Source organism: Centruroides vittatus, unplaced genomic scaffold (assembly GCF_030686945.1).
Source record: "Centruroides vittatus isolate TY-2023 unplaced genomic scaffold, ASM3068694v2 contig_717, whole genome shotgun sequence".
Classification (NCBI taxonomy): domain Eukaryota; kingdom Metazoa; phylum Arthropoda; class Arachnida; order Scorpiones; family Buthidae; genus Centruroides; species Centruroides vittatus.
This window is the reverse complement of record NW_027122456.1, coordinates 4,963,140-4,989,058: the sequence shown is the minus strand read 5'-3', so window position 1 is coordinate 4,989,058 and position 25,919 is coordinate 4,963,140. Positions and strand designations below refer to the sequence as shown.

Sequence of the window (25,919 nt, the reverse complement as noted above, 5' to 3'; positions counted from 1 at the left end):
CTCCCACTGAACTCTTGCTTACCCACCCCTGCTATATAGTTTGTAAACCACGTAAAAAGATAACCATCCCATCACATATCCAGATAGAAGATGGGCAATTTACTGATAACTGCATCGACACAATAAAATATATCTTCAACAGTTACTTCCCAAATAACAATGAAAATGAAGACAACCAGGACCAGACACAGACTTGACTGAATTGCAGGATTCCTCCTGATTCTGACGATGATATTCTGTTTACATTTCAAGAAGTACAAAAGGCAGTTATGACACTGATAAATGGTCGAGCTCCAGGACATGATGGTATCACTCCCAAAATGACCAAGGATGCGTTTAAGGCAGTACCCATTGCGTTCGTGTATATATTCAACAAATGTCTTGAAATGAAGAGATTCCCGGACCCATGGAAACATGTTGAGGTCAGATTCATGCCAAAAGGAAGTAACACAAATATTACAAAAGCAGATCAACTTCAACAATCAGTCTTTTAACAGTTCCAGGGAAGGTCCTCAATAGTCTGGTCATTAATTGTATTAATTACTTTCTAAACAAAATAAATCTACTTCATACTGCCCAGTTCAGTTTTGTCAAAAGAAAATCAACTTATCATGAGGTTGTAAACTTTATTAAAGAAGCTTTGAAGAAAATGGAGCACTGTCTTTTGATCTCAATTGGCTTTAGAAATGCATTTAACACACTTCAGTGGCCAGCAGTTATGAAACAACTTAACAAACAAAACAACTAAACAATTTAGATGCCCAAAAAATGTATTCCAAATTCTCAATGACTATCTGAAAGACAAAACTGTTGGCACAATGGCCGATGAAGAATATATTATAAGATCAATTTCAAGAGGATGCCCACAGGGTTCACGCTCAGGACCCAGTTTGTGGAATATTGTTTATGACAGTCTTCTCACATCAACAATACAAGAAAAAATTGTGATTAGAAAATACGAGGTTCTGTAGACAACACTCTTGCCATGATTTCTCAAATATAATGATGTTCTCCAAGTAGAGGCAAACTTACTGTTGGAAAAAATCAACAACTGGTGTGAATTAAATAAAATAAACATTAATTACAGAAAATGCCAAAATATGGTTATGTCAAAAAGACACCAGTTAAAAAAGGCATTCAGGATAGTTATTAACAACAATAGAATTAAAAATATAAAGAATTTCAAATACTTGGGAATTATATTTGATCAAGGGCTCATGTAGACCACACACTTAAATCAAACTCCTGACAGGGCAATTAAATTCTCCAATGCCCTTCTTCATTTATCTAACAAAGAATGGGGATTGAATGGCAGGAATATCAAGATTATTTACAGAGCCTGTATAGAAACAATGATTCTTTATGGAACACCTTTCTGGACAACCTGCACAGATACAATTAGGACTCAAAAGAAACTGAATAAAATTCAACACATGACTATCCTTCAGCTTTGTAAAGCATATTGAACGGCTCCTACTGCGGTTTTATAGGTAATTGCAAGTGTGCTTCCCCTACATATTAGGACCAAAGAAGTGATGTGGAAATGATACCTAGGAAAAAATAGAATCACATATCAGAATGATGATGAAATTGTTAATTATATTTGCATTGGTCTTCTTCCTAACATGAGCATATCCCTCCTTAACAGGCTAGTGACAAAATGCTCATTGTCTCACAAAATCTTTAACATTCATCCAGCAAAATGCTCATCTATTGCTATTAAATCTCTGGAAGATAAAGTCTCAGCTACTTACACAATTTTCATGAAAATGGCTCAAAACAAAATGATAAGGTAGGAGCAGCATATTTTATAATGAAAAATAAGTCAACAACTCTGATCTATACTGATGAATACAGGCTAGTAAGCTTCTGTACAGTCCCTCAAGCAGAACTGTATGCCATTTTTAAAGCTGTTAATCATCTTAGCAACATGGGGATTGAGAACCAAATAGTAAAGATTTGCAATGATAGCCAAACTGCCATCCAAAAGCTCAAAATCCAACATGTTACTTTTCTCAAATGGTGTTTCATGAAATCCAAAACAACAGTAATTCAATTGTGCATGCCCTTTAACCTGGGTTAAAGAGCATGCAGGCTTAGCTTGCAATGAGGCAGCTGATAAACAAGCAAAGTTAAGTACAAATTTCTCCTCCCCTCCTGAGTTCAGCGACATTCCCTACACCAGTATCAAGAACACTGTTCATGCTACTGCTATCAGCCTTTGGCAGAGGGAATGGGAGAATGGATATGAAGGATAACATTTTCCTTCATCCCCAACATAGAGACAAGACTTAATCTGAAACATCTTTCCATCACATATGTAAATACACAAATTTTTACTGGTCATGGCAACCTTGAGGCCTATCTTCACCGGTTTGATCACAGAGACAGTCCCTTATGCAGCTGTAACAACACTTCAATACAAGACGTTCATCATTATATATTTGATTGTGATAACTTCACACATGAACAAGAAACACTTCTAAGGACTGTACTCTCTCAAGGACTCAACTGGCCATGCGAAATGGACAACTTTGTCATGAATCAAAAACTTTTTAAAAGTCTCATGGACTTCCTTGCTTCAACTAGAGTGTTGGAATCTGACTATCAATCATCACAACAGTGAGTGCATTTGTGTAGTGTATACTTTACTTCAACAATTGATCACAAATGTATATAATGTAAATATTACCTATGTCGTTCCCACAAAGTGTAGTGGGTGTGCATTTGGTATATTTTCAATATTACTATTGTATTGTTCATTATTTTACTTCTGTATTCTTTGTATTTTTACTTTGATTTAATAAATCTGGCAAAGACGCCCTGTCTCCCTTTTTCCACCCCTATCCTATTTTCTGTATTTTCGCCTTTGCTTTCTGCCTTCTTTTCTTTATTTTCAAGCCAGGCAATACCACTGAGTGCACCTGATCTTCTGCCCCTGACAGCTACAAGTGTACAAGTACCCTAGCAGACATTTTTTTTTGGTTTATAGTACAATTCCATCTCTACAGAGGTCTTCATGTGAAATAAAATGTCTTTTTGCCAATTAGTTTCCAACTTATATCTTTTTTAAATATAAACTTTAATTACAAACACTCTGTATATCAAAATCAGAACCTGTCATAAAACTTTCATTTTGAAAATTTTATGCTTAAAATTTTTTGTGTTTTTCTATCTTTTTGTTTTTTTTAAAAATTTGTGTAATCAATATGCTTACCATACTTATCAGGTGGTTGTCCACTTGCCATTAATCCATCACACAGCTGAATAATTTTAGGAACTCCAATGATGACTTTAGAATGGTAACGTTCATATGATAACAGAACCAAGAAGTAGAATATTTTTGGAATAAGCAGTTCAGCACACCTATTTTTGTAAGTAACATAAAAAAATTAATTTGTGATTTAGTCAAACTTCAGGAGATTTTTATCTTAAACATTCATAAGAATTATTTAATTCTATAGAAAATACATAGAACAACTATAAATTTTTCTTCAATACTATAATTCAAAAAAGTAATTATCATTTTAAATATGCAACAATAGCTAGGAATCATTAAAGATATTACTATTTTTTAAATGTTTATACAGGTATACCTTGCCTTACGACGGTAATTGGTTCCAGGAGAGGCGACATAAGTCAAATTTACTTGTGTAAGTCGAAACTATGGTGGAAAATGCAAATAATGAGCAATTAAAGACCGCTAAATAAGATGACAACACAGAAACACAGATGTTTTCACGTTTTGTTCTGTAGGATTTATGATAACTATATTAACATTTACTGTAAATGTACATATTTTAATATGATTTTATGTGCTTTTAACACTTTTCTAGTGATATTACGACTTCAATATTTGTGGCGGACGAATGTAAAGTTGAATAAAATAACTTAAACTTAATTTTTATTTTTCCATACACTTTTTTGACAAACGACCTATAATCGAGAACGATGTAACTCAAAACGACGTAACTCGAGGTATACCTGTATTATGTTTATAATTATTATTTGTATTAAACATTTTTCTATTAATGCACAATATATTTAATATGTAAAATTATTATGTGGTAGTATATTAGCAACTAATTTTTAATTCATTTTAAAAAGAAATATTAACAATAAAAGTTAACACAACTTCACTATTATATAACTGTTATACTAAGTATGAAATCTCTATGTTTTGTTTTTAACAAATTATTAGAAAATTCATGAAATATATTTTATGATTAGCTGAGTTAAAACACTACACATATGCCACCTTATAAAATGCAGCCGTGTTTATTCGGTACGAACGTTTTCGGTCGTGTTAAACATTGAGGGATGCCTTTGTAACTTTAAAATAGGCACAGATGATATTGTTTACCTTTAGGAATTAAATTGCTGTGTCAAAAAATCACACTATTTATTCTATTTTCATGCTTTTTTTAAATCAGACTGTCTTAAAATTTAATTTATATGAATAAATGTAATAAAACCGCGTATGAATGAATGTAATAAAAAAATGGCATAGTTTAATCAAAATCGATAGAACAGATTGTTAGAACGAACACAATTGTGTAAGCCACATACAAAAAACTTCGCTATCACTCTGCCTTAATTAAAGCCTTAATTAAAGTAAACGCCCTAGTGTTGTTAAACGAAAGAGTTTTATTTTTACAAAATATCGCCATTTTTTAATATATATGGTACAAAAAAATCTCAGTTATTTCTTTTATTTACATTACAAGATTTTTTTTTTATACCAACTGAATTGAAATGCAACTTTATAATCCTTACATCCAAATAGTAAATTTTCTTATTTTCTTCATCTACCCTAATAAACTGTGCTTATTTGGTTAAATGTATTAGCAGATTCATTTATATGCTTCGCATTAATAGTAATGTTCTACAATTGAAATTTAATACGCATCGATGTAGAGATGGCGCATGCAATTCTCTTTAGAATATTTTTAAAAACGTTCCAAAGTTTGTTCGCTTTTGCAAATTTTCGATGTGTTCGATTTTTTTCTTTTTCTTTTTTGGATATTTTCCTGAAGAAGGTCGTTTAACACCGAAAACGTTCGTACCGAATAAACACGGCTGCATTTTATAAGGTGGCATATGTGTAGTGTTTTAATATGATATGCAGTCTACGACGAGTTAGCTGAGTTAAATTAATTTTCAATCAATAAACTGAATTAAATTGATTAGCTGAGTTTTCTCTTCATCATTTCAATTTATAAATATTTATTTTTAAATACAAATACAAATACAGATATATCAAAAACTAAATAAATAATCTATCATTAATCAAAATTTCAAAATTTAATTAAAAATAGCTAAAATAATTCAAATTTTATTCACCTGAATCAAGCATATATTTAGTCTACTTTTTGCAATTATTACATATGTATTTAAACATCATATTTATATTTAAACACCATAATTTTATCTTTAATTTACATACATTTAAACAGACATTTTTTCAAATTAAATAAAAATAAAGTATAAAAAAGACAAATTATTAAAGATTGTTAAATTATCTTGATGATTGTTAAACATTATATAATTTTCAGAAAGACATTTCATTATTATAAAAATAAAAATATTTTTTTATATAAAAAAAATTATCAACTATACAATTAAAATTTTAAAAATTTTATATAAAGTAACCAGGGGCCGTATTCTGGTCACTTATCTCTCGTCTCTTCTTTCACCGACGAATGACGTCAAAGCGAGAGACGAAATTCGTCTCTCATACAAAGTGGTGATTCTGGTCGTTTGTAACGATCTCGTCTTTGTCGTTGACGTCACGATTCTATTCGGTTGATTATACATGTTCGGGTTATCTGCGCACGCAACGCGGTATAGAATTTTAACCAATGAAATTGTACAATTTTCGAAAGTGCAGAATACGAAGATATAGAGCACGTGGTATGGCACGAGGTAATCAAGATGTCTCGACTTATATTATCATCGGAACAAATGGAAATTTTGGTAACCGAGTTGCAAAAGCGTCCATATTTAGCTAAAGGAAAATTGGACGGAAATATTTCCAAAAATACTTTACGAGATGGATGGCAAGAAATTAGGGATAAAGTGAACTGTCTAGCTGATGGTCCACTGATCGAAGTGGAACAATTAAAAAAAAGATGGAGTCAGTGGCGTTCCCGAACGAAAAGTAAAGCGGCTGCTTTAAGGAAAGTTATACTTAGAACAGGTGGAGGGAAAAGAAGTACTCCACCATTAACAGATCTTGAAGAAAAGGTGTTGTCATTAATTGGGAACGAAGAATTTGGATTGGAAGAAGAAAATTTATACGAGCTTGGAGTTTGCACTACAAGTTCCGTTGAACCTTTACATAATGTAAGTAATACCTTTTTATTTATAAATTCATTTTTTATATATTAAATATAGTCTATATATATATATATTTATATTTATATATCGTAGATACAGAATATAGTTTCCGAAGGAAATGATGTGGAACCACATCGTGAAATAGTTGAGAGGGAAGATCTTGAATCTGCAAGTAAGTTATTTATTATGTCAAGTAATTATACTTCTTGACTTCAAGTTTATTTAGTTTTAAAATTAAATGTTTTAATCTTCCCGTTGTAATGCCAGATTCTGGATGTCGTCGTCGTCACCGATCTTCAAATGAAGATACTGTAACTTCATTTATAGAGCAATCTGTATCTAATCAAAATTCATTATTAACAAGGTAAACCTTATAATCTTTTTGGAACTTATTTTACTTTGAGGTTGACTTCATTGATTAAAATATTAATATAGTTAGATAAAAATATTAAAACATTTCTCTTTGATTAAATGCTTTGTCTAGTTTCATTAAAAGTATCTAGTCACATTTATGTGTATATATATATATAACATTTTCTTTATGTAGGCTTTTATCTATAGATGAAAACTTAGCAGAAAATAATGAACTAATAAGACAACAAAATAATATAATGGAAGAGAAAAATATGATTCTCAAAGAAATCTTGCAAACTCTGCAAAGGGTATTTATTTTACATAATTGTTTAACATTTTAATACTTTTTAAAAAATTTATTGAGTAAACAATATTTTTATATTTACATGCGTGTCTTTTTTTTCAGTTTGCGTGATGTGTTCATACTGCTAGCCAATTTAAACAATTTTGTCTGTCTCTTTTTTTATTTTATAATGTACTTAGAGAAATGAAATAAATAATAAATAAATATTTCTAAATAATAACTTAGTGTGTTTACTTATTTATTTAGTCTCTAAAGAATAAAGACTGGAAACAAAATTAATTCACTTTTTTCATTCATGTTTATTTTAACAGAATCTCTGTAATATTAACTGTTGCCTGACATTTACAGCATTCTGATTTGCAGAATGTTCCATTTCATTTATGCTATCATCATCATCATCATTTCCACAGATTTCTTCTGTAGGAATGTTAAATGCTACACAAATGTTATGTAAAATAGCACAAGCCATCACTATTTTTGCTGATTTTTCTGGAACATATTGTAATCCTCCAGCTGACTTCAAGTCAAGGCATCTGAATCTAATAATTAAAAATAATAATTTTAATATTTAATTTTGTAAAATTAGTAAATTGTTAGTAAGAAAAATGTGAGAATTTCTCATACCTCTGCTTTAAAACACCAAAACATCTTTCAATGGTGTTTCTGGCTTTTCTGTGAGCTGCATTGTAATTTAATTCTGCAGCTGCTGATGGATTACCTACAGGTGTAAGCAGCCATGTTTCTAAAGGATAAGCACTGTCTCCTGTAAACATAATTTAGAGAATGGTATTTACTTTTTCATACCAAATTAATAAGAAAATAATGTCTTTACATTTTTGTTTTAGTTTGGAATTACATGACACCGAAATATTTCAAAAGACAATATGTCTGTGAAATATATGCTTACCAAGCAACCATAATCCTCTTCCTATTACTCCATCTTCAGAGTTTTCCCGCAGAGTAGAATTTCGCCAGATAAAAGCATCATGCATGCGCCCCGGATACAATGAGTTAATATTCAAAATTCTCAACTGAGAATCACACACCTAAAAGCATAATTTTAGTCTTATTACAATTGAATAATAGTTGTTTATATCTTGTATTCAAGTGATATTGATAGTGAAATGAGTGATTTGACATAGAAATTTAAAGATACCACTTTATTAAAGACATTAATTTTATTTATAGTTAGATGGTTAATTTGTATAAATACTTACAACTTGAACATTAATAGAATGAAATCCTTTTCTATTGATAAATGATTCTTCATTATATTTGGAGGCTGGAGGTGCCTTGATTGCAATATGAGTGCAGTCAATAGCTCCTGCAATAAGTAAAGAAATAGTAAAAATCATCATATTATTAAATAAGAAACTTTATCATTTTATACACTAATTTTAAAATTATAAATTGTAACAGCTATTTAAAAAAATAAAAGTAATTACATACTATATTATATTCTAATGAACAAATAAAAACAATTTACTCACCCACAACTCCTGGCATTTGACTGATGATAAAAAATCCAGAGGACACATCCAATTGTTGTTCTCTACTCCTAGGAAAAGAAATTTTGTGTCCCAATCGGCGGATGATACTGTTGACTACAGATGGCATAATTCGGGACACTGTCGACTGGGCAACTTTAAGTTGGCAGTGATCACCGACATTTCTTTGAAATCCACCAGAAGCAAAAAATTGTAAGGTTATCAATAACTAAACTTCTGGTGGAATTACGATCCGTGACTTTCTCCGGACTAAATCATCCCGCAATTCGTTGCACAGCCACGCGGTAGCTTCTTTCATTAGACGAAATCTTGAACGAAATTCATCATCATCTAAATCAAAAGCGTTATCTCTATCGCGAAATACTCTTTCTCGAGATAGGGAACGTTTTGTGATACGATCGTATAGCACGAGTAGCATGGAATCGTCCATATTGGATATAACGAAATCGAGGCGAAAGACGAAAGACCGGCTGAAAGACAGCTATCCGCTCGTCTCTGATAAAAGAGAGAAGCGAAGAGAGAAAAAGTTGTCCAGAATCGCGTTTAGAGAGACGCGACGATCTCTCGAGACGTAAACAAATGATTAGCCAATCAGCGACCGGCTTGGGAAAGACGAGAGACGATGACCAGAATAGGGCCCCAGCTATGATATGAAACTATATCAAAAAGTCGCATAGATGTGACAACTTTAACAAAAGTAAAGCAAACTCTCCTAATTTTTAAAAAGTATTAGACAAGTGATGTGCATATCTAACAGAGTAGTTACGTCAACATATTTAGTTTGTAAAATTTTTTAATCTAATTTGTGTTTTATAATAAGAAATCTGAATAGAAATTATTTTGCCATTTTATATCTAGAAAGATTTTATGTTTGGAAGTTTTACTGACTTAATTACTCATAATAATAATAATAAATTAAAATTTCTTAAAAATTACAATTATTTCAATTTTTCTTTGAAATTTTATTGTTTGTTTGTTCTAACAGAAACAATTTTGATTAATTCATAATCTATGTAATAAATCATTACAATTTTCCGAATACAGTAAGACCCCGCTTAATGAAGGGGATACATTCTAGATGACAAAGTGCTAAATGAAACAGTGTTAAACGAGGTCATTTTAACACAGAGTAAATAGGTAAAAGGGAACACATGATCAAAAAATAAACAGATTTTACTTTTAAGTTATTTTTATATTAATTTGCATAATAATATATATTAAATAAAATGTAAATATACGCACACAAAAATGTAAAGTTCATTTTATGTGATGAAGGACCTAGCTCTTCTGAAATTCTTGTTTTTTGTAATAAAGTCATGTAGTTTCATTTGTCGCTTTCTTTTTCTTTCCTTAAGCAAATGTTGGTAGCAAGAAATTGCATCCAAAATGCCTTGTCTTGCTTTTGCACTTCTTTCAAAATCAGGATCATTCGCTACAATTTGATCAATGATTTCAGTTATTGTTACAAAACTTTTACTAAGGAACTCTGTAGAGAAATTCTTTGAATTCTTCATTTTCAGAATCACTATTTTCCAGTTCTACATGAATTCCCTGTGCTGCCAGTTCTTGAAGGTTGTCGTCATTGGTAAGGCTCTCACCAGAAACCTGCAGTAACTCCTCAATATCCTGTTCGTCTACATCTCCTAGTCCTGCTGTATCAATTAAGTTGACAATTTGGTCAATGATACGCTCTTCTTGTGAGAATCCTTGAATACCTCCGGCCATACCTTCTTCCACACTTTGTTCATGCAGTTATCAGTTAATTCTTGCCAAGCAAAGTAGATATTGCCTATGGCATCCATGATGTTATATTTTTTCCAAAATTGCACCAAACAAATGTAGATTTAGGGGAAGTGCAGTGCTACGATGAATTGCCACTTTCTGCTGTTTGGTTCATGTTCAGGAATAATCATATTCTATACAAATTAACGAAATGCTGTGATAATTTGAAACAATGTAAATTTTGAGCTTTTTTTTAGGTTTTGAACAGACCGTGTTATATCAAATCAGAGTTAATCGAGGTAGCAATAAGCGGGCTCTTACTGTATATGTAGTTATATCTTATTATTAATTATAAAGTTACTTACGGTATTTGGCCTTCCTCGACATATTCAAATTGCTTGATAACAAATCCTATAAAAATCTGATCTGAATCCAACAGACAATAATTGACACGAAGCTGCACTAATTGTGCTAGTAGATCAAGTACCTGACACTGTAAGTTGATATTACTTGTCACAGTATATTGTTTTAATGCCTGCAAATAATTTTTTTTATTCTATTATAATCTATATAATATAACAAATAAAATTAACTTAAAAATTATTAAATATGTGGTTTTCCATAATTTTTCTTAATTGACCAATTTACAGTATTTATTGGGTTGTTCAGAAAATAATTTCATTTTTTTATTACTGGAGGAATTAGATGTATTTTTACCAGCCAATTTTATTTTAAACCACATTTTCATTATATACTTTGACAGCTGACATTTTAAGGCTTATTTGTAAAAAATTTTGTTTGATTCTGTACAATTGTTTTTTTTTCGGTGACCCATCAAATATGGAAAATTGAAAGCATCATTTTGACATATTTTGATTTTTTATAACTAAAAAATCAAAATGCTGTTCAAACAAGAAAAAAATTGTGGTACATGTTTGGAGATGTGATGAGAGAAAGACAGTGCCAAAACTGGTTTACAAAATTGCATTCTGGCAATTTTAATATCGAAGATACACCACATTCTGGATGGCCATTTGAAGCCAATGAAAACAAAATAGAGGTACTGATTGAAGCAATCTGCTGTATAACAACACGTGAAATCACTAAGAAATTAAATCTGTTAAATTGAACCACTTATTATTACTTAAAACGAATTGGTTTCATTTCAAAGCTCGATATATGGGTTCCACATGTTATTAACAAGAGATGCTCTCTGGTTGGATTTTAAAGAAATTTTTTTTTGAGCTTTTACCAGACAATTTAACAATTGATTCGAAAGTGTACTGCCATTGAGTAAACAAATTGGGTAATATCATCAAACAGAAAAGGCCAGAATTGATCAACAAACAAAGTGTAGTGTTTTACCATGATAATGCCAAATTTCACACAAGTTTGGTAACTCGTCAGAAACTGTTATAGCTTAGATGGATGTGTTATCACACCAACCATATTCACCAGATCAGGCACACTCAGATTACTACTTGTTCCGGTCTATACAAATTTTTTTAAACTGTAAGACATTTACTTGAAATGACAATGTCAAAAATCACTTGAATCAGTTTTTTGTAAATAACGATCAAAATTTTTATGAATGTGAAATCATGCTACTACCAGAAACAATGACAACAGGTATTTGACCAAAATGGTCAATATATAATTCAATAAAATATTTATTTATTATAAGAATATTGCGTTTATTTTTCTATGGAAAAAAACAAAATTACTTTCCGAACAACCCAATAGTTTACAAAACCTTTACTATGTTTCTGTGTTGTGCATAAAATAGAATGGGCTAAAATGCAAAAGTCAAGATTTATTTTGTATTTATAAAATACAAATAAATAATCTTAATTAAAATTATTTCTGTGAATAATGTGTGTTAATTATTGTGCTTATATTCATACCAACCATATCAAATAAGATATTTACCATAATACTTTGTTCATAAAAAATAAAATTGCCTTTAAATCATTTTTCTTCTCTTGGATCAATACATTTTTTTCAAAAAAAAAAGAAAAAAAACAGTTTTAAAAACATTCTCAACAATGTATTTTTAATAGAGTAATAAATAATACTCCAATAGAACATGAAAATTTCAAGCACTTCCAGTGATAAGCTTGAAAACCATACACCATTAAAGCATTTTTATCTAATTAATATATTTTATGGAGCTGAATCTGTGTATTATAGTAGTGCTGGAAGAAACCAGAAATCAGTTAACTGTTTTTCAACAAAAATGGTTTTTAAATATCAGATGCCAAACTTGTTTCAAAACTGGTTTGAATTCAGTAGAATCAGTATTTTAGTACTGCATTTTATTAATATTAATAAAGTTCTACAGTAAATATTAGTCAGTATTCATGAATATGCCTGTGTCACACATTAGTCACCCGCAAAAACAGGTCAGTTTTTCTTAGATGTTGGCAAATACCAAAATCTATGAAATAGTAATTGAAAACTTATTGTTTTTAAGTTAATTGATGCTAATTTTTAGGTTAATTTTAATTTTAAAATTTAAACACAAGTAACGCATGACATTATTTTAAAATAGTCAAGAATAGCAAATTGGTACTGTGTACAAATTTTTATGTTATACTACTGGAAAGTGTATCAGTTAGATGAATTATCTTAAATCCAAGTCTACTTTACTATCAACTACAAATCAAAAAGAGCAAGTAAACAACATGATACCAATTTCATTACCTGTTCAAAACCAGTTTTGGAACCAGGAAAATACACTAGAATCTTGTTTTAACAGATTACAGAACAAGATTTTTCCTCAGGTCCTGCCAAACCAATGTAATTTTATCTCCTTTAGTAAATCTGTAACTCAGAATAATGGCATTTTTTCTAACTCCATCTACTATAAACATTGCATTTTTTCAACATTTAATTAATATTCAGTGTTTCTAGGTACTGTATTAAAATTAAAAAAATACATATTGAGCAATATACGAACATCATGTTGCATATGGAGCAAAATACACATTAAATAAATAATTGCATATGGAGCAAAATACGAACATCATGTCAATTATAATCACGTCAGAAGTGACTGTCATGGTTCATACTGCTAACTTTGCAAGTGCACACATCAATGTCTTCTTGTAGCACATTTATTAGTGGCAGGAAGCCACTTCCAGTTATTGTACTCAATGAGCAGAAAAGTGGAATCAAACCAAACCAAAATGGACCAGTTTTTAAGAAATTGTAAAGTCAAATGAAATGCTAAATGAGCATATGTACTGTACTTTGCCTCTTCTGCTATACAGTTTTCATCATGGCAGTATGGCATAATGCATGATCTTGTAACATATGTGTTTCTATAAAATAAAGGATAGAGATCTCAAGAGACTGAATAATTTCAAGAATGAGCATTTCTTATATGTAGGGGTAAAAAATGGAAATTTTTTTGAATAATGGATATTTTCTTAAGTATGTGGAAAATCCATTGTTTGCAATATAACATTTGATTCTTGGAACAATGAATGATTTTCGGTGGCCTGAGCAATCTGTTAAAATGAGATTCTACTATATTAGGAAAACTTTTATATAAAAGTTTATTCAAAAATATGAAAAAAAAATACCTTAATGACAACAGTTTCAAATAATCTTATGTGTGCAGCTAAAGATGCCTTGTCACCTTTATTTCCAGATCTCAAAAGAATATTTAATTTTTTTTCACTTCTTCTTCTCATCCAACTTAACCAACTGAAATAAAATATAAGTAAGTTGTTGAAAATTATACTACATTGAATAAAAGTAGTTAACTGAAATACCTTCCTATTTCTTCTCCTTCAGCACTTGTTGGCCGAGTAGAACTGTTTGCAATAGAATGAGTAAATTGAGTGTATGGGTATGTGACACAGTTATGATATAAACCAGGAGCAATTGTTGATGTTAATCTGGTTGCATAACCAGGTTTCTTTGATGATGATGATAACTGTTGTGGTTCTTCCCATAAGCTAGCTAGGTTTGTTCCAAAGAGGGATTTCAGTAACTGCAATTAATTTAAAGAAAAAAAAATAATTATTTTTCGTAATTTTATTTAATATTCTTAATAACTTTATCCTTTACAATATTTAAAAAGTTTTGTTCTTATTAAGTAAACTGTCCTATAATTGTATAAATGTCTAAAAAGAAACAGAAAACAAGAAAATTGTGAAATTTTTTGTTCATCTAATTTCTAAAATTAGTTTATTATAATTTATTATTAAAATAAGTAATTTAAATACTTATAAATACAAAATGTTTCCTTTTTATAAAAGAAAACTAATATCTGTTCAGGAGAAAATTTTGAATTGAAGTAACATGACTTCCATTCCAAACCAAAGTTTGTATATAGTTAATCTGGGCCTTCTGCCCTAAACTTTCCACATCTGGTCTCAACTTTCATCTAATCCCTTTCTTGAGATTAAGGAAGAACAGACAGACAGGGGATAACAGTCAGAATTTATAAATCTATATTTTTTTCAAATTGCAGTCCAATAATTTTTCCATAAATGCAATATTTATGAGAACATATTTCCCATGTAGTTTATACAATCTGTTGCCAAAACATAAACATTATCACCACATAAAAGTAATTATTCTGGTTTTTACAAGTTTTTTTATTTCAGCAAGTCATAGGAGGTCTTTTGGACATTAAAGTTAGCAACTTCAATCACATGCAGGACCATCACAACTAATCCAACGCAGATCATTTCTCAATATTAATAGCAGACCAGTATTAATTAGCAGTCATTGAGCATCCTCTCTTCCAAGAAAAAGTCAACAACTACTTTTTAATCAAATTACTTCAATCCCATTCTGCAACAGTCTCTTCTTCCTATTGGACTAGTGATATGATGGCATTCGAATAGGAAAATTACACAATACAAGACTGCCAGTCTGCACAAAGTAGATAGTTGATAGATCCAGACCGCACCGAAAGGCATAGCCAGAGAAGGAAGGAAGGAAAGTAGGGGGAGAATAGAAGACAGGGAGGAGGGAGAAGACGGAAGGAAAAAGAGGAAGGATGAAGATTACAAGTGTGCCATTTCTGGACAATAATTGCAAAACATAAGGACAATATATACAAAGGGTCCCGTGCATGGGGAAAGCACATAAATGGTGAAAGAGTGTGCAAGGATGGCGCGCAAAAAAAAAAAAAAAACCACAGAAGGTACCGAACCACACAGTATGGTTCAACAGCCAGACGGGGAAAGGGAGAAAGGCCGATGGAGTTTTAAACTCGGGCCGAAGGTTCCAGAGGTGTCAGAGTATCAGAGGCTTTGGGTCTGCGTGATGTGCCTCATGGCAGCAAGCCGTCCAGAGTGCAGTGGGTTCGCCCGCGGCCCCCAAACGAGTTTCCGTATTTTTCTCTCTATCTGGAACCTATCTCTAATTGGGGCAGATGGCGGATAAAGCTGTGAATTGGCCTGTAACACAAAGACTCACATCGAGACAGAAGGGAGACTGGCGCGATCGTGGCGCGGGCTCATTCCTAATAGTATTGGCAATAAGAGGGCCAAAATGAGCCCTCAGTAAGTCCAGAAGCTGGGGGATGAGCGCCGTAACCGCTACGAACAGGAGTCCCGGAGGCCTTGTCTTCGGATGAGATATGTGGAGTGTGGTCGTTTGGACTTGTCCGACGAAAGTTGGTAGTCCTGCCGATGGAAGTTCTGGCGCTCGCCGGTCGGCATCACTCGATAGGGGCGCTGCTGAAACGTGGTAGGGACCCTACACTTTGGTGGAACGGTCCTGAGTCCCCCTACTCGCGACGGTCAAATCGTCTGCTTGTAGCGAGATGATCGTCGAACTTAACTGACGAGTTTACCTCTGACACGACACAGAGGTTGCTGGTCTTCTTGGATTCAATTCCCGCATCGGCGAGGTATCTGGAAATAACCCAGAAACTGAGACACACGAAACGAACTCCCTCATCGGACCTGGTGGCGCGGGCCGTTGTAGTAAAGGGGCGACTGAAATGCAGTCGATAACGTCCCGCCCGTGGTAACGCAAACCACGTAAATCCCTTCTGCCCGGTAAAAGAAGAATCAGCTTCCTGGGGGGAAGGCCCCGGTGTGCAGCACACACACCCCGGGCGCTGACCCAGGGCCTAGAACTGCATTGATAACCAAGCCGCGAGGCGAGGAGCTGAGCTCCCAAGCCGAAGTCTCGTGTGCGTATGGCAGAGGGATGTATGCACCTACAGAGGTTGGTAGGGTCCCACTAGCTGATGTCTATCCTGATGGGCAGTTGGCAGAGCCGCTCTTCAGGCGCATAGGGCCAACTTCCCTATGTCCTGGGGGGAGCGGTGCTTAGAGGCCTGACGATGCGTTGGATGGCCGTATATGGTCTCGGAGGACTGGAAGTGGGAAGAAGGTCTCCTAGTATGGCAGATGGGGCGGCCCAAGCCAAGCAACCAGCCGGGCTGGGGTAACCTTGGGTAGGCGGCCGTTCAAATGGGTAGCTGTCCCGGCAGCGGGCCAACGCAGTGACGGCCCGGCAATAAGATGGCCAAAACGGAACCATCAGTAAGTCCGAAGCCAGAGCAGGCTCTTAAACGCATTTCCTGAAGTCTGAACGGAGTCGGGGCGCCCATGAAAGGTCGGGACCACCCTGAAGTCTCTCTCTTTATTTTACTTATTTAATGTGGACAATGGAAAAGAATCTGTGTTGTGCCGATTCTCTGTGTGCCGCTAGTGTAGTATCTAACGACGTTGTTGTTGGTGCTAACATTCCTTTGTTGACTGTAAACCTTTCGGAGGGAGAGATTAAAGTTAAAGTTGCTGAAGGTAGGAGCACGGACCCCCCACAAGAAAAGCGGGCCTTGCGGAAACGCAAGCCTGCTAATGACCAGCGGGAGCCTGAGCGGGACAGGCCGAAAGACACCCTGAAGGTGTCGATCCCCATTGTGGCCAGTGAGACCGATTCGGACTCATCTGTGCCCGACAGTGGGGAAATTCTCGAAACCGCCTCCTCTAGCGAGGACGGCGAGTGGCAGCCCGCGCCTGACAACGCCAGAACAAGGCGTAAGAAAAAGCGGGCACTGGCGGCCAAGGGTAAAGCAGTGAAATCTGGAGGCGACAAGCCAAAGGAGGAAACTGCTCAACCTACGGTGACCGTGGTAGCAAGGAAACCGGCTGCCGAAAACAAAGGCGGGTCAAAGAAGAAAAAACAAGACCCTACCGTGGCGGCTCCCGAGAAAATAAGTTCGGGAGCCGATGCCAAAACACCGTTGACAGTGCCTGTGGAAACACAGGAAGAACTTGAAACGGTTGAAAAGCGACGTGTGGCGCTCGATGGAGTGCACAATGACTTAACAAAGCTCTTGGCACGCACTGACAACCGCTATCAAAAAGCCACGTGCGCCACTATTTACCATCTTTTCAGTAAGATAGCCGCAATCGTCTCGGCGCAGGAGAACGAGATTGCCTCTCTCCGCGCTGAAAACAAAACTCTTCGTGAGCTTGTGGGTGCCCGCCAAACACCCAAACAAACGCTTTCAGAGCCTAAAAAAGACAACAAGGCAGCTTCCGGCGGTCGCGCGTCCTACGCGACTGTCACAGCCCGGCCAGCCCCCGATAGCAACCAAGAGGGGGCGCGGGCAACTGCTAAGCCCCGTCGGGTTCCAGCCACTGAGCATACGCTCTTGGTCTACCCGATGGATAAAACGATGAACAGCGATCAAACAAGATCGATCTTAAAGACGAACATCAATCCGACCAAACTGGGGGTCGGTATAAAGAACGTTCGCAGAATCCGCAATGGGGGCGTCCTGCTCGAGGTAGCGAAGCAACAGGACCAAGATCTTAAAGATCTTAAAGGAAGTGACGGAAGGCCCAGCTGTGTTACGAGAGGCGGTCAACTGCAGACTGCCCCAAAAACACAGACCGAGGGTCGTACTTTTTGATGTCAACCCGGACATCAAGCTAGAGTCATTGGTAGAGACCTTAAAAGACTAGAATAATCTAGAGCTGCAGACTGGTGACCTGCAGCCTAGGTTTCCAATGAAAGGAAAGGGGGGCCTCATCAATTGGGTTCTAGAGGCCTCCCCAAAGGCTTACCACACCCTCTTGAAGATGGGGCGGCTTCATGTTGGGTGGACTCGAAACCGGGTGAAGGAATACACGGCCATCACCCAGTGCTACAAATGCTACGGGTTCAATCACGTGGCAAAGAGCTGTTCGGCGGCGGCTCAAATTTGTAGCAAGTGTGCTGAGGGCCACTCCTACCGGGAGTGTAAGGCCACAGCGCCTAAGTGCTCAAATTGCACAAAGGCAAACCAAAAGTTCGGCCAGCAGCTGGATACTGGCCACTCAGCAATGAGTGCCAGCTGCCAGTGTTATACACGGGAGCTCGCAAGAGTTCAGGCCCAAACTGACTTCGGTCAGTAAAGGGATAACTATAAATAATCTGCATTCGATACCTCTTCTTTCTCAAACCAGAGGGATTACAAGCGTGGCTGCAAAATAATGCAGTTTAACGCTGAAAAGTGCCGTGCCGCGACTGCCCAATTAAGAGTAGAAGTGGTCGAGCAGGAGATTGACATCCTCCTGCTCCAAGAGCCATACTTGGTACAAGGAAAGGTCAGTGGCCTCTCGCTACAATGGAGCGTCTTTGCCCATGAGGGTGACAACTGTCGAGCCGCAGTTATTCTCACACGGAGGAACGTCGAAGCTTTTGCTATCCATGTCTCGCGACTCGTGGTGGCCGTAGAAATACGGTCACCCACCTGCACTTGGGTTGCGGTCTCCGGCTACCGCCCGCCGTCATTAAATCTGGGAGCCCTTCTGACTGAACTCGAAGGGGTCGTCCCGCTCTGCAGCAGAATAGTTTTGGCTGGTGATTTCAACGCCAAGCACTCGCTGTGGGGCTCCCCAGTGGATGATCCTGACGGGAACATGATGAAGGATACGGTGGAGGGGTGGGGCATGCATGTGCTGAACGACCCGTTCGGTATCGCTACCTTCTCCTCTCCTTCGGGCGAGAGCTGGATCGACCTTACCATCGTTAGTGGGGCAATGCTGAGACTAACTTTGCAATGGGAAACGATCGATGCAGAAAGCTGTAGTGACCACCGCTTCATCTCTTTCGAGGTGGGGTGCGGCTCGCCCCAGTGGCCGAGCAGGTACTACAAGCTGACTGAAGGAAACTGCCATCGATTTAGCAAATGCCTCGTCGAAAAGACGGCCGACATCGTTTCGCAAATCTCAGCAGTAGAGAGCATTGAGAATCTGGAGGAAGTTGTGGCCGCTCTCACCAATGCAGTCAGAGGAGCAGGAGACCGCACACTCGTGCAGGGTAGGCCCAACAACCACCGGTCAGTCCCCTGGTGGACCCAGGAGCTGAGTGTCCTACGGAAGCGCACGAGGGCGCTCCGCCGACGTTTCCAACGCTGTAGAGACAATGACCTTCGGGCGACCAGGAAACTGGAGTTCCAGAGGGCCAATGCTGAGTACAAGTACAAGTTAAACGATGTTAAGAAGACCTCATGGCTCAGTTTCTGTCAGGAAATAAGTGACAAAAACCCATTCTGTCTACCCTACAAGCTAGTGGTGGGCAAGTTCAAACGTAGTACGGTCTTGGGGCCCATCAAAAAGCCCGATGGGACCCTAACCTCCTCACAGGAGGAGTCGATAGAGGTACTGCTCCGCTCGCACTTCCCGTGCGATGAGCAGTCTGAGGACACTGGAGAACAGCGGCGGCTTCGCAGCGATGCGGAGTTGCCCGTTCTTGAGGTCGTGTCGACAGAGCCAGTAACTGACTCTGAGGTAGCCCACACCATCAGCAACCTAAGGAAGAGAAAGGCACCTGGCGATGACAAAATCACGGCCGAAATGGTACAAGTTCTGCAACATGAATGTCCTAACCTGCTCCGTGCTCTGTATCAGAAGTGTCTGCTCCTGGGTCATTTCCCAGTGCAGTGGAAGCGGGCGCGTCTTGTGTTCATTCGCAAGGGAAGGCGCCCGAAGAACGAACCGAAATCGTATAGGCCCATAAACCTATTACCAGTCCTAGGGAAGGTTCTTGATAGAATCTGTACAGTTTTCCTTAGTAAAAGTTTGGTAATGATAACTGAATGATTCAGATTTTGAAAAGAGAACAAAAACAAAATGAGTCATTTTGGATGCGATCTTCTGCTACCAACATTTGCTTAAGGAAAGAAAAAAATAGCAATAAATGAAACTACACAACTTTATCACAAAAAACAAGAATTTCAGAAGAGCCAGGACCTTTGTCACAAAAAATGAACTTTACATTTCTGAGTGCCTACGTTTGTGTTATTTAACATGTATTATTATGCAAATTAATATAAAAATACTTAAAATTATGTAAGGAACCAAGTCCGAGCGTTATTTTTATTTTACTTTTATTTTGCTTATTATTTTATTTTTGTTTGGGGCTTATGTTTTGTTAGGACGAAGGTTTCCTCACCAATCACCTTAAGTATTTAAAAAGAGAAGAAATAAAACCCAACTCACCAACGAAAGAAAAGCGCCATAGGACTCGCGCACATTTGCGCTTCCCGAGCGGCAAAAAGTATAAGTCCGCACCGAGAAAGAGGGGGGAGACCCCACAAGCACGAGATAAACTCGCTAGACCTTAAGTAATAAAAACGTCCCGGAAAAATTGTAAAAACAAATAATGTAAAAGGTTAGTGAGTAATTGTCGGAAAATAGGCTGCCAGACAACGAAAAAAGTTCTTGTTAGCATTAAGTATGTAAATGAGGGGAGTGATCGCATTCAGAATTGTGACGTCACCTCACACTATAAATCACGAATCTCAAGTGAAGATGGAGAGGTGAATTCCGGATAGCAACGAGCTTGGTGAGCTTCGTAGCAGTAAGAGAGAGAGGTGTCCGATAGAATCTTGAATAGTTCCAAGGTGATTTTGAAGTGATTCGAATTGTGGATCAACAGTCAGAGAAAGTCTTGAGAGTTTGAGGAAATAGGTTCCGAGTATATTGAGGTGACGATTAGGATCTCTAGTTTATAAGAATTATTGTTATAAGTTAAACTTTTGGTTTTGTCGGATTCCCAAGGGGAATAGAGTTAAGTTAGACATAGAATTGAATCGAGTATTGTTGGGTTGATTTTGTTGCACTTCATTAAATAAATTATTGTTTGATTTTTACTAAAGATTGTACATAGTTATTGCTAAACGACTAATTAAATCTTTACTTTTGTTGTTGACAAATCTTGTCATTATTTAATTCGGTGCATGCTTAAAGTCCAGGCCTGGCACGCTAACGCGAATCCGAGTAAAGTACCCGGTAGGTTAACGGTTGTTTCCGGCACACGGTAGAGTCGAAAATCGTTGTAAATTAAAATAGTACTTTACAATTAAATTAAAATTTGTTTATGGTTGCATGTTCCCCTTTACTCTATGTTAAAATGACCTCATTTAACATTGTTTCGTTTAGTGCTTTTGTCGTCTTGGAACACATCCCCCACATTAAGTAGGGTCTTACTGTACTTGATTTATCAATATTAAGAAAGTTAAAATATTGTTCCATCTTTCATCGGATCATCTTCAGTTTTCAAAATATTTAGAACAACTTTCAGAAAATTTTTAATGTTTAATTTAAAAGAAAATAGAACACAACAAAATTTAAACTTTTATAATAATTAAAAATTATTATCAAATATTAAAAAATACATTATTTTATAAATTGTGCTACTTAGAACAATCCAATTTTAAAAACAAAATTTTACTAAAAATACAAGCCTATGTATTAGGTTGTTGCAAATGAAATGGCTTTACTTCCGACTTTGAATGTTTATTAATTTAATTTAAAACTTACATATTCAATCAAAATTATCTCCACCAACATTAAATTAATACACTTTTTTCCAATGCAATAGAAATGCATTAATGTCAATTTGATAGAAATCATGAGAGTGAAAAGCCAAAAAGTCATTAAAGGTATTTTTATTGTATCCTCTTCCTTAAAGACTTTCCTTATAAAAAAAATTGTCCAAATGTGTAAAAAAAAAGTGATAGTCTGTCGGCAAAAAGTCTGGAGAATGAGGTATATGGGGAAAATTTCATTTGAATACTTTCATTTTTATGACAATTAAAAAACTGCAGATCTCCAAATGATGCTCCTTATCTCTCTGAGTTCGTGTTGTACCCATTTGTTGAGCTTCTTGACTTTCCCTAACATATTTAGATGTCAAGAAATGGTTGAATAATGTCCAGTATGTTCAAACTTTCCATAATTTCCCAGTCAGGTGATATCCTGATTCGATGATGTTCTTCAATTCTGAGTTTTGAGATTTGTATTCCCAGAATGAAATTTTTTGAACTGATGTCTGGTGGTCTGCTCATTCACAGATCCTTCACCAAAAGTTTTATTGGTATTTTGGGTTGCTTCAGCTGCATTAAATCCTTGCTTATACTCAACAGGAATTTATTCAATTTCCTTTTTTTCAATACCATCAGAAAAAGTACTCTTAAACACATGTGGAACTTGCAATTTAAATGAGAATACATTTTCATAATTCACACATTATATGTGCGCTCTTCCAATTGCAAATATACAGCACTATTCACATGGAAAAAATTTGAACTACAAAGCCAGAGAGTTTAAATTTTAAAAAACCACCATTTCATTTGCAACCTTTTAAATATTAATATATAAATAACTGAAAATAAAAGTTGATTTATTTTTAATATTGTATTTATAACACATCTATTTAAAACAAAAACTAATTTTTAACTCATTAACTTGATTGTAACTGAATTTTCATTTAATTTATTTTAAAATTTTCCTATCCTAATAGCTTCTATAATGAATATTTTTACACTTATATTTTTTATACATTTGTTTTATTTCATTCTTGGCAATAAATTCAATGCACAGAAATAACAGTGTCTAATTTAGTTTTTAAAAATTTAAAGTATTTTAATATAAACAATACATTCATTCATTTAAAATATAAAATTACCTGTCTGATACACTGAACAGTAGCACAAGCTTCAATAGATAAGACAGACTTTAGGTAACTTAGAATTTCTTCTGCATATTTTCCCATTTCTTTTGAATTAGCAACTTCTAATAATTGTGACAATGTATCTAAACATGCTTGCAATAAGCCAGTGAATTTTTCTCCACTTTGAAGGTCTAATGATATCTGAAATATTTTATTATGAAATATTTTAAATTATTAATCATTTAAACTCAAAAATTTATTAAAGTTAAAATTACATAAATGCAAAAACAGATCTGAATTTTTAACCATTTCTTAACAATTGCCTATTTATTAGCAATACACTTATTTTTACTGTTTGATGTTCACTAGTTAATATGCATCATTAACCTATCCAATGTTGAAATTCTTCTCTGTTGCCTGTGATGCCATGTTGAATTTTCATCAATGTTAAGCCTAACAAATTTTATTTTTTAAATAATAATCATGTTTACTGTGCCATTAAAAATTATTTTTTTATGTTGCACAAACAAAATAAATATATTAAAAACAAAAAAATATAAAAACAAAAAAAATTATATTTCAAAAGTTCATTTTAATATAAAAATTATGACGCATAGCAACATCTAGTATCAAAAACATTCTGATGCAGACATGAAAATATTCAGGGCCCATACAGGTCAACACGAAAATTTTTGGGAACAACGCAGGACAGGTTAATGTGATCGAGGAGTTTTAATGGCATGCTTCATATATTTATTGAAATTGTAACAGATATGCAAGTTGTTGTAAGTAGTAAAGTTAAATTTTTCTCAGTATATACCTTTTTCAGGGTATCACTTTTTCAAAATTTATTATTATTCAAAATTTTTCATGGAAAAAATAGTGTAATGGCAGTAATAATAGTATAAATCTTGAAAAAATGATACTCTAAAAACAATATATTCAAAATAATAGCATTTGTCATTGATTATAACATATTTGTAAATATTTCCAGATGAATGGTAATAAAATTTTTTATTATGTATTGAAATTCTTTACTACTTTTCAGTTAAATTTGCCACATTTACATTTACAGCAATAATTATATAAAAATTAAAAGTTATGAAAACCTTATAATGAAGAATTTTGATATTTTATTGGAATTAGCTCAAAAATAAATAAATACAGTCAAACTTGGTTATTTGAATTTTACAAATTCCTTTTGAGTTATCCAAAGCAGAAGAGTTTGCCAAGAAAATAAAAATTACTGATTTTAAAGTAAGCTCAGGTTGGTATGATAGTTTTAAAGCTAGAAATAACTTAATATTTAGAAATACTTTTGGCAAAAGTGCATCAGTAGATAAAGAAAAGACTGATGAATGGTTTAGTGGATTGCCTGAACTTGATGCTTAAAAATGCAAAAATACATTTTAAAGTGGATGAAACAGGTCTTTGTTTCAAGTGTATGCCAGACAAAATGTTTGTCTTTAAAGATAGACAATGCAGTGGTGGAACAAACAACAAAGAAATAATAATGGTTTTAGTAGAAACAAACATGGAAGGCACTGAAAAACTACTAATCTTAACGATTGGATAATCTTCAAAACTGAGAAGTTTTATATCTGAAAAGTTTACCTGTACAGTACAAATCCAACAAAAAGGCTTGGATGACTAGTGAACTGTTTCAAAAATGGCTTATAGCATTGGATAAAAAATTTTACAGTGGATAAAAAGTTTTAATGTTCATCGATAATTGCATTGTCAATCATAACATTCTTCAGCTGAAGTGCATATTTTTAAAATTGCATATTTTCCATCTAATATGACTTTCATTGTGCAACCAATGGATCAAGGTGTTGTTTAGAATGCCAAACATTTATATTGTCAATAAGTGGTTTGGAAATTCCAACATTGCATCATTTATAGATATAAAATTTATTATTTAATCAAGGAACAAAATGTCAGATGATAATGTTGTAAAATCAGACAAAGATTAATATATATCAACTGCAAAATCATATAAAATTTGAATTGACTTAGAGTGTTTGTTCAAAATAACTGGACTGATAAATAAATAAATAAAATAATGAGGAACATAGAGAAGAAAAGAGAAATCAGTGAGAAATTCATTCCCAAGAAAAATAACTTTCTAAAAAGTTATTGAAACTGATACTATCTTAATTAATAAAAATTTCATAATTAATTTATTGAAACTCTGATAGTTATCATAGTTTCAAACTTTTTCAAAATTTTAATCAAAGCAATAGGAAGACTAACTATCCAATATTAAGATCCTCATTTATTATTTTGATAATAGGGAAGAGTTTGAAATATATCAGAAATTAAGAAAATTGAATGCCATTAGAATAATTCAACTGAATCAACAACAAAATGCTGAAAAAACTTTATTAATTTATATTTTATGATTTTTCTGCAATCTTTTTTCAAGTTAATATTTTCCAAACTAGTTTCTAAGCCATTTCCCATCTCTCTGAATTCCAGTGCTCCAGAAATATAAACTCTTTATATATTAATAATTGAAAATAAAATACCCTTATTGAATGATCAGAGAAATCAGTACTTTTGAAATATCAAGAGTTTACTGTACAATACATTTAGATTGCTATAACTCCAATATTCTCTTCATAAAAATGGGTTTGTTCATGCGAGTTAAGCAGAAGTTGCTTAATAATATAGAAAGTCATCCTGGGGGAATTTCCAGAATGACTTTCTATGGAAAACAGATCCCTATTTAGCTGTTACAAACAAAGAAAACCCAGAAAACTCCA

General features: G+C 34.5%; 2 protein-coding genes and 1 long non-coding RNA gene across 6 annotated transcripts in view; 1 reads left to right on the top strand and 2 right to left on the bottom strand.

Moving 5' to 3' along the window:
* htt (huntingtin) overlaps positions 1 to 25,919 on the bottom strand; it is a 145,143-nt gene that overhangs the window by 68,306 nt on the left and 50,918 nt on the right. For all 4 annotated transcript variants that reach the window (XR_010881591.1, XM_067276925.1, XM_067276928.1 and 1 more), the window contains exons 22-26: positions 23,167 to 23,352; positions 14,007 to 14,227; positions 13,815 to 13,938; positions 10,593 to 10,762; positions 3,218 to 3,366 (exon numbers count right to left, since the gene is read on the bottom strand). Coding sequence is in view for 3 of the 4 variants with exons in the window: in XM_067276925.1 (XP_067133026.1) it covers positions 3,218 to 3,366; positions 10,593 to 10,762; positions 13,815 to 13,938; positions 14,007 to 14,227; positions 23,167 to 23,352 (850 nt within the window). In the remaining variant the exon portion in view is untranslated. The remainder of the gene's footprint in view (positions 1 to 3,217; positions 3,367 to 10,592; positions 10,763 to 13,814; positions 13,939 to 14,006; positions 14,228 to 23,166; positions 23,353 to 25,919) is intronic.
* On the top strand, positions 6,913 to 7,217 carry LOC136980614 (uncharacterized). Its single transcript, XR_010881582.1, has 2 exons — positions 6,913 to 7,001; positions 7,100 to 7,217. It is a non-coding gene; the product is annotated as an uncharacterized lncRNA (long non-coding RNA).
* LOC136980620 (putative nuclease HARBI1) lies at positions 7,302 to 9,123 on the bottom strand. Its single transcript, XM_067276759.1, has 5 exons — positions 8,488 to 9,123; positions 8,215 to 8,321; positions 7,905 to 8,043; positions 7,622 to 7,760; positions 7,302 to 7,536 (listed from the first exon to the last, which is right to left on the bottom strand). The coding sequence occupies exons 1-5, from the start codon at positions 8,612 to 8,614 to the stop codon at positions 7,302 to 7,304; spliced, it is 747 nt and encodes a 248-aa protein (XP_067132860.1). The 5' UTR covers positions 8,615 to 9,123.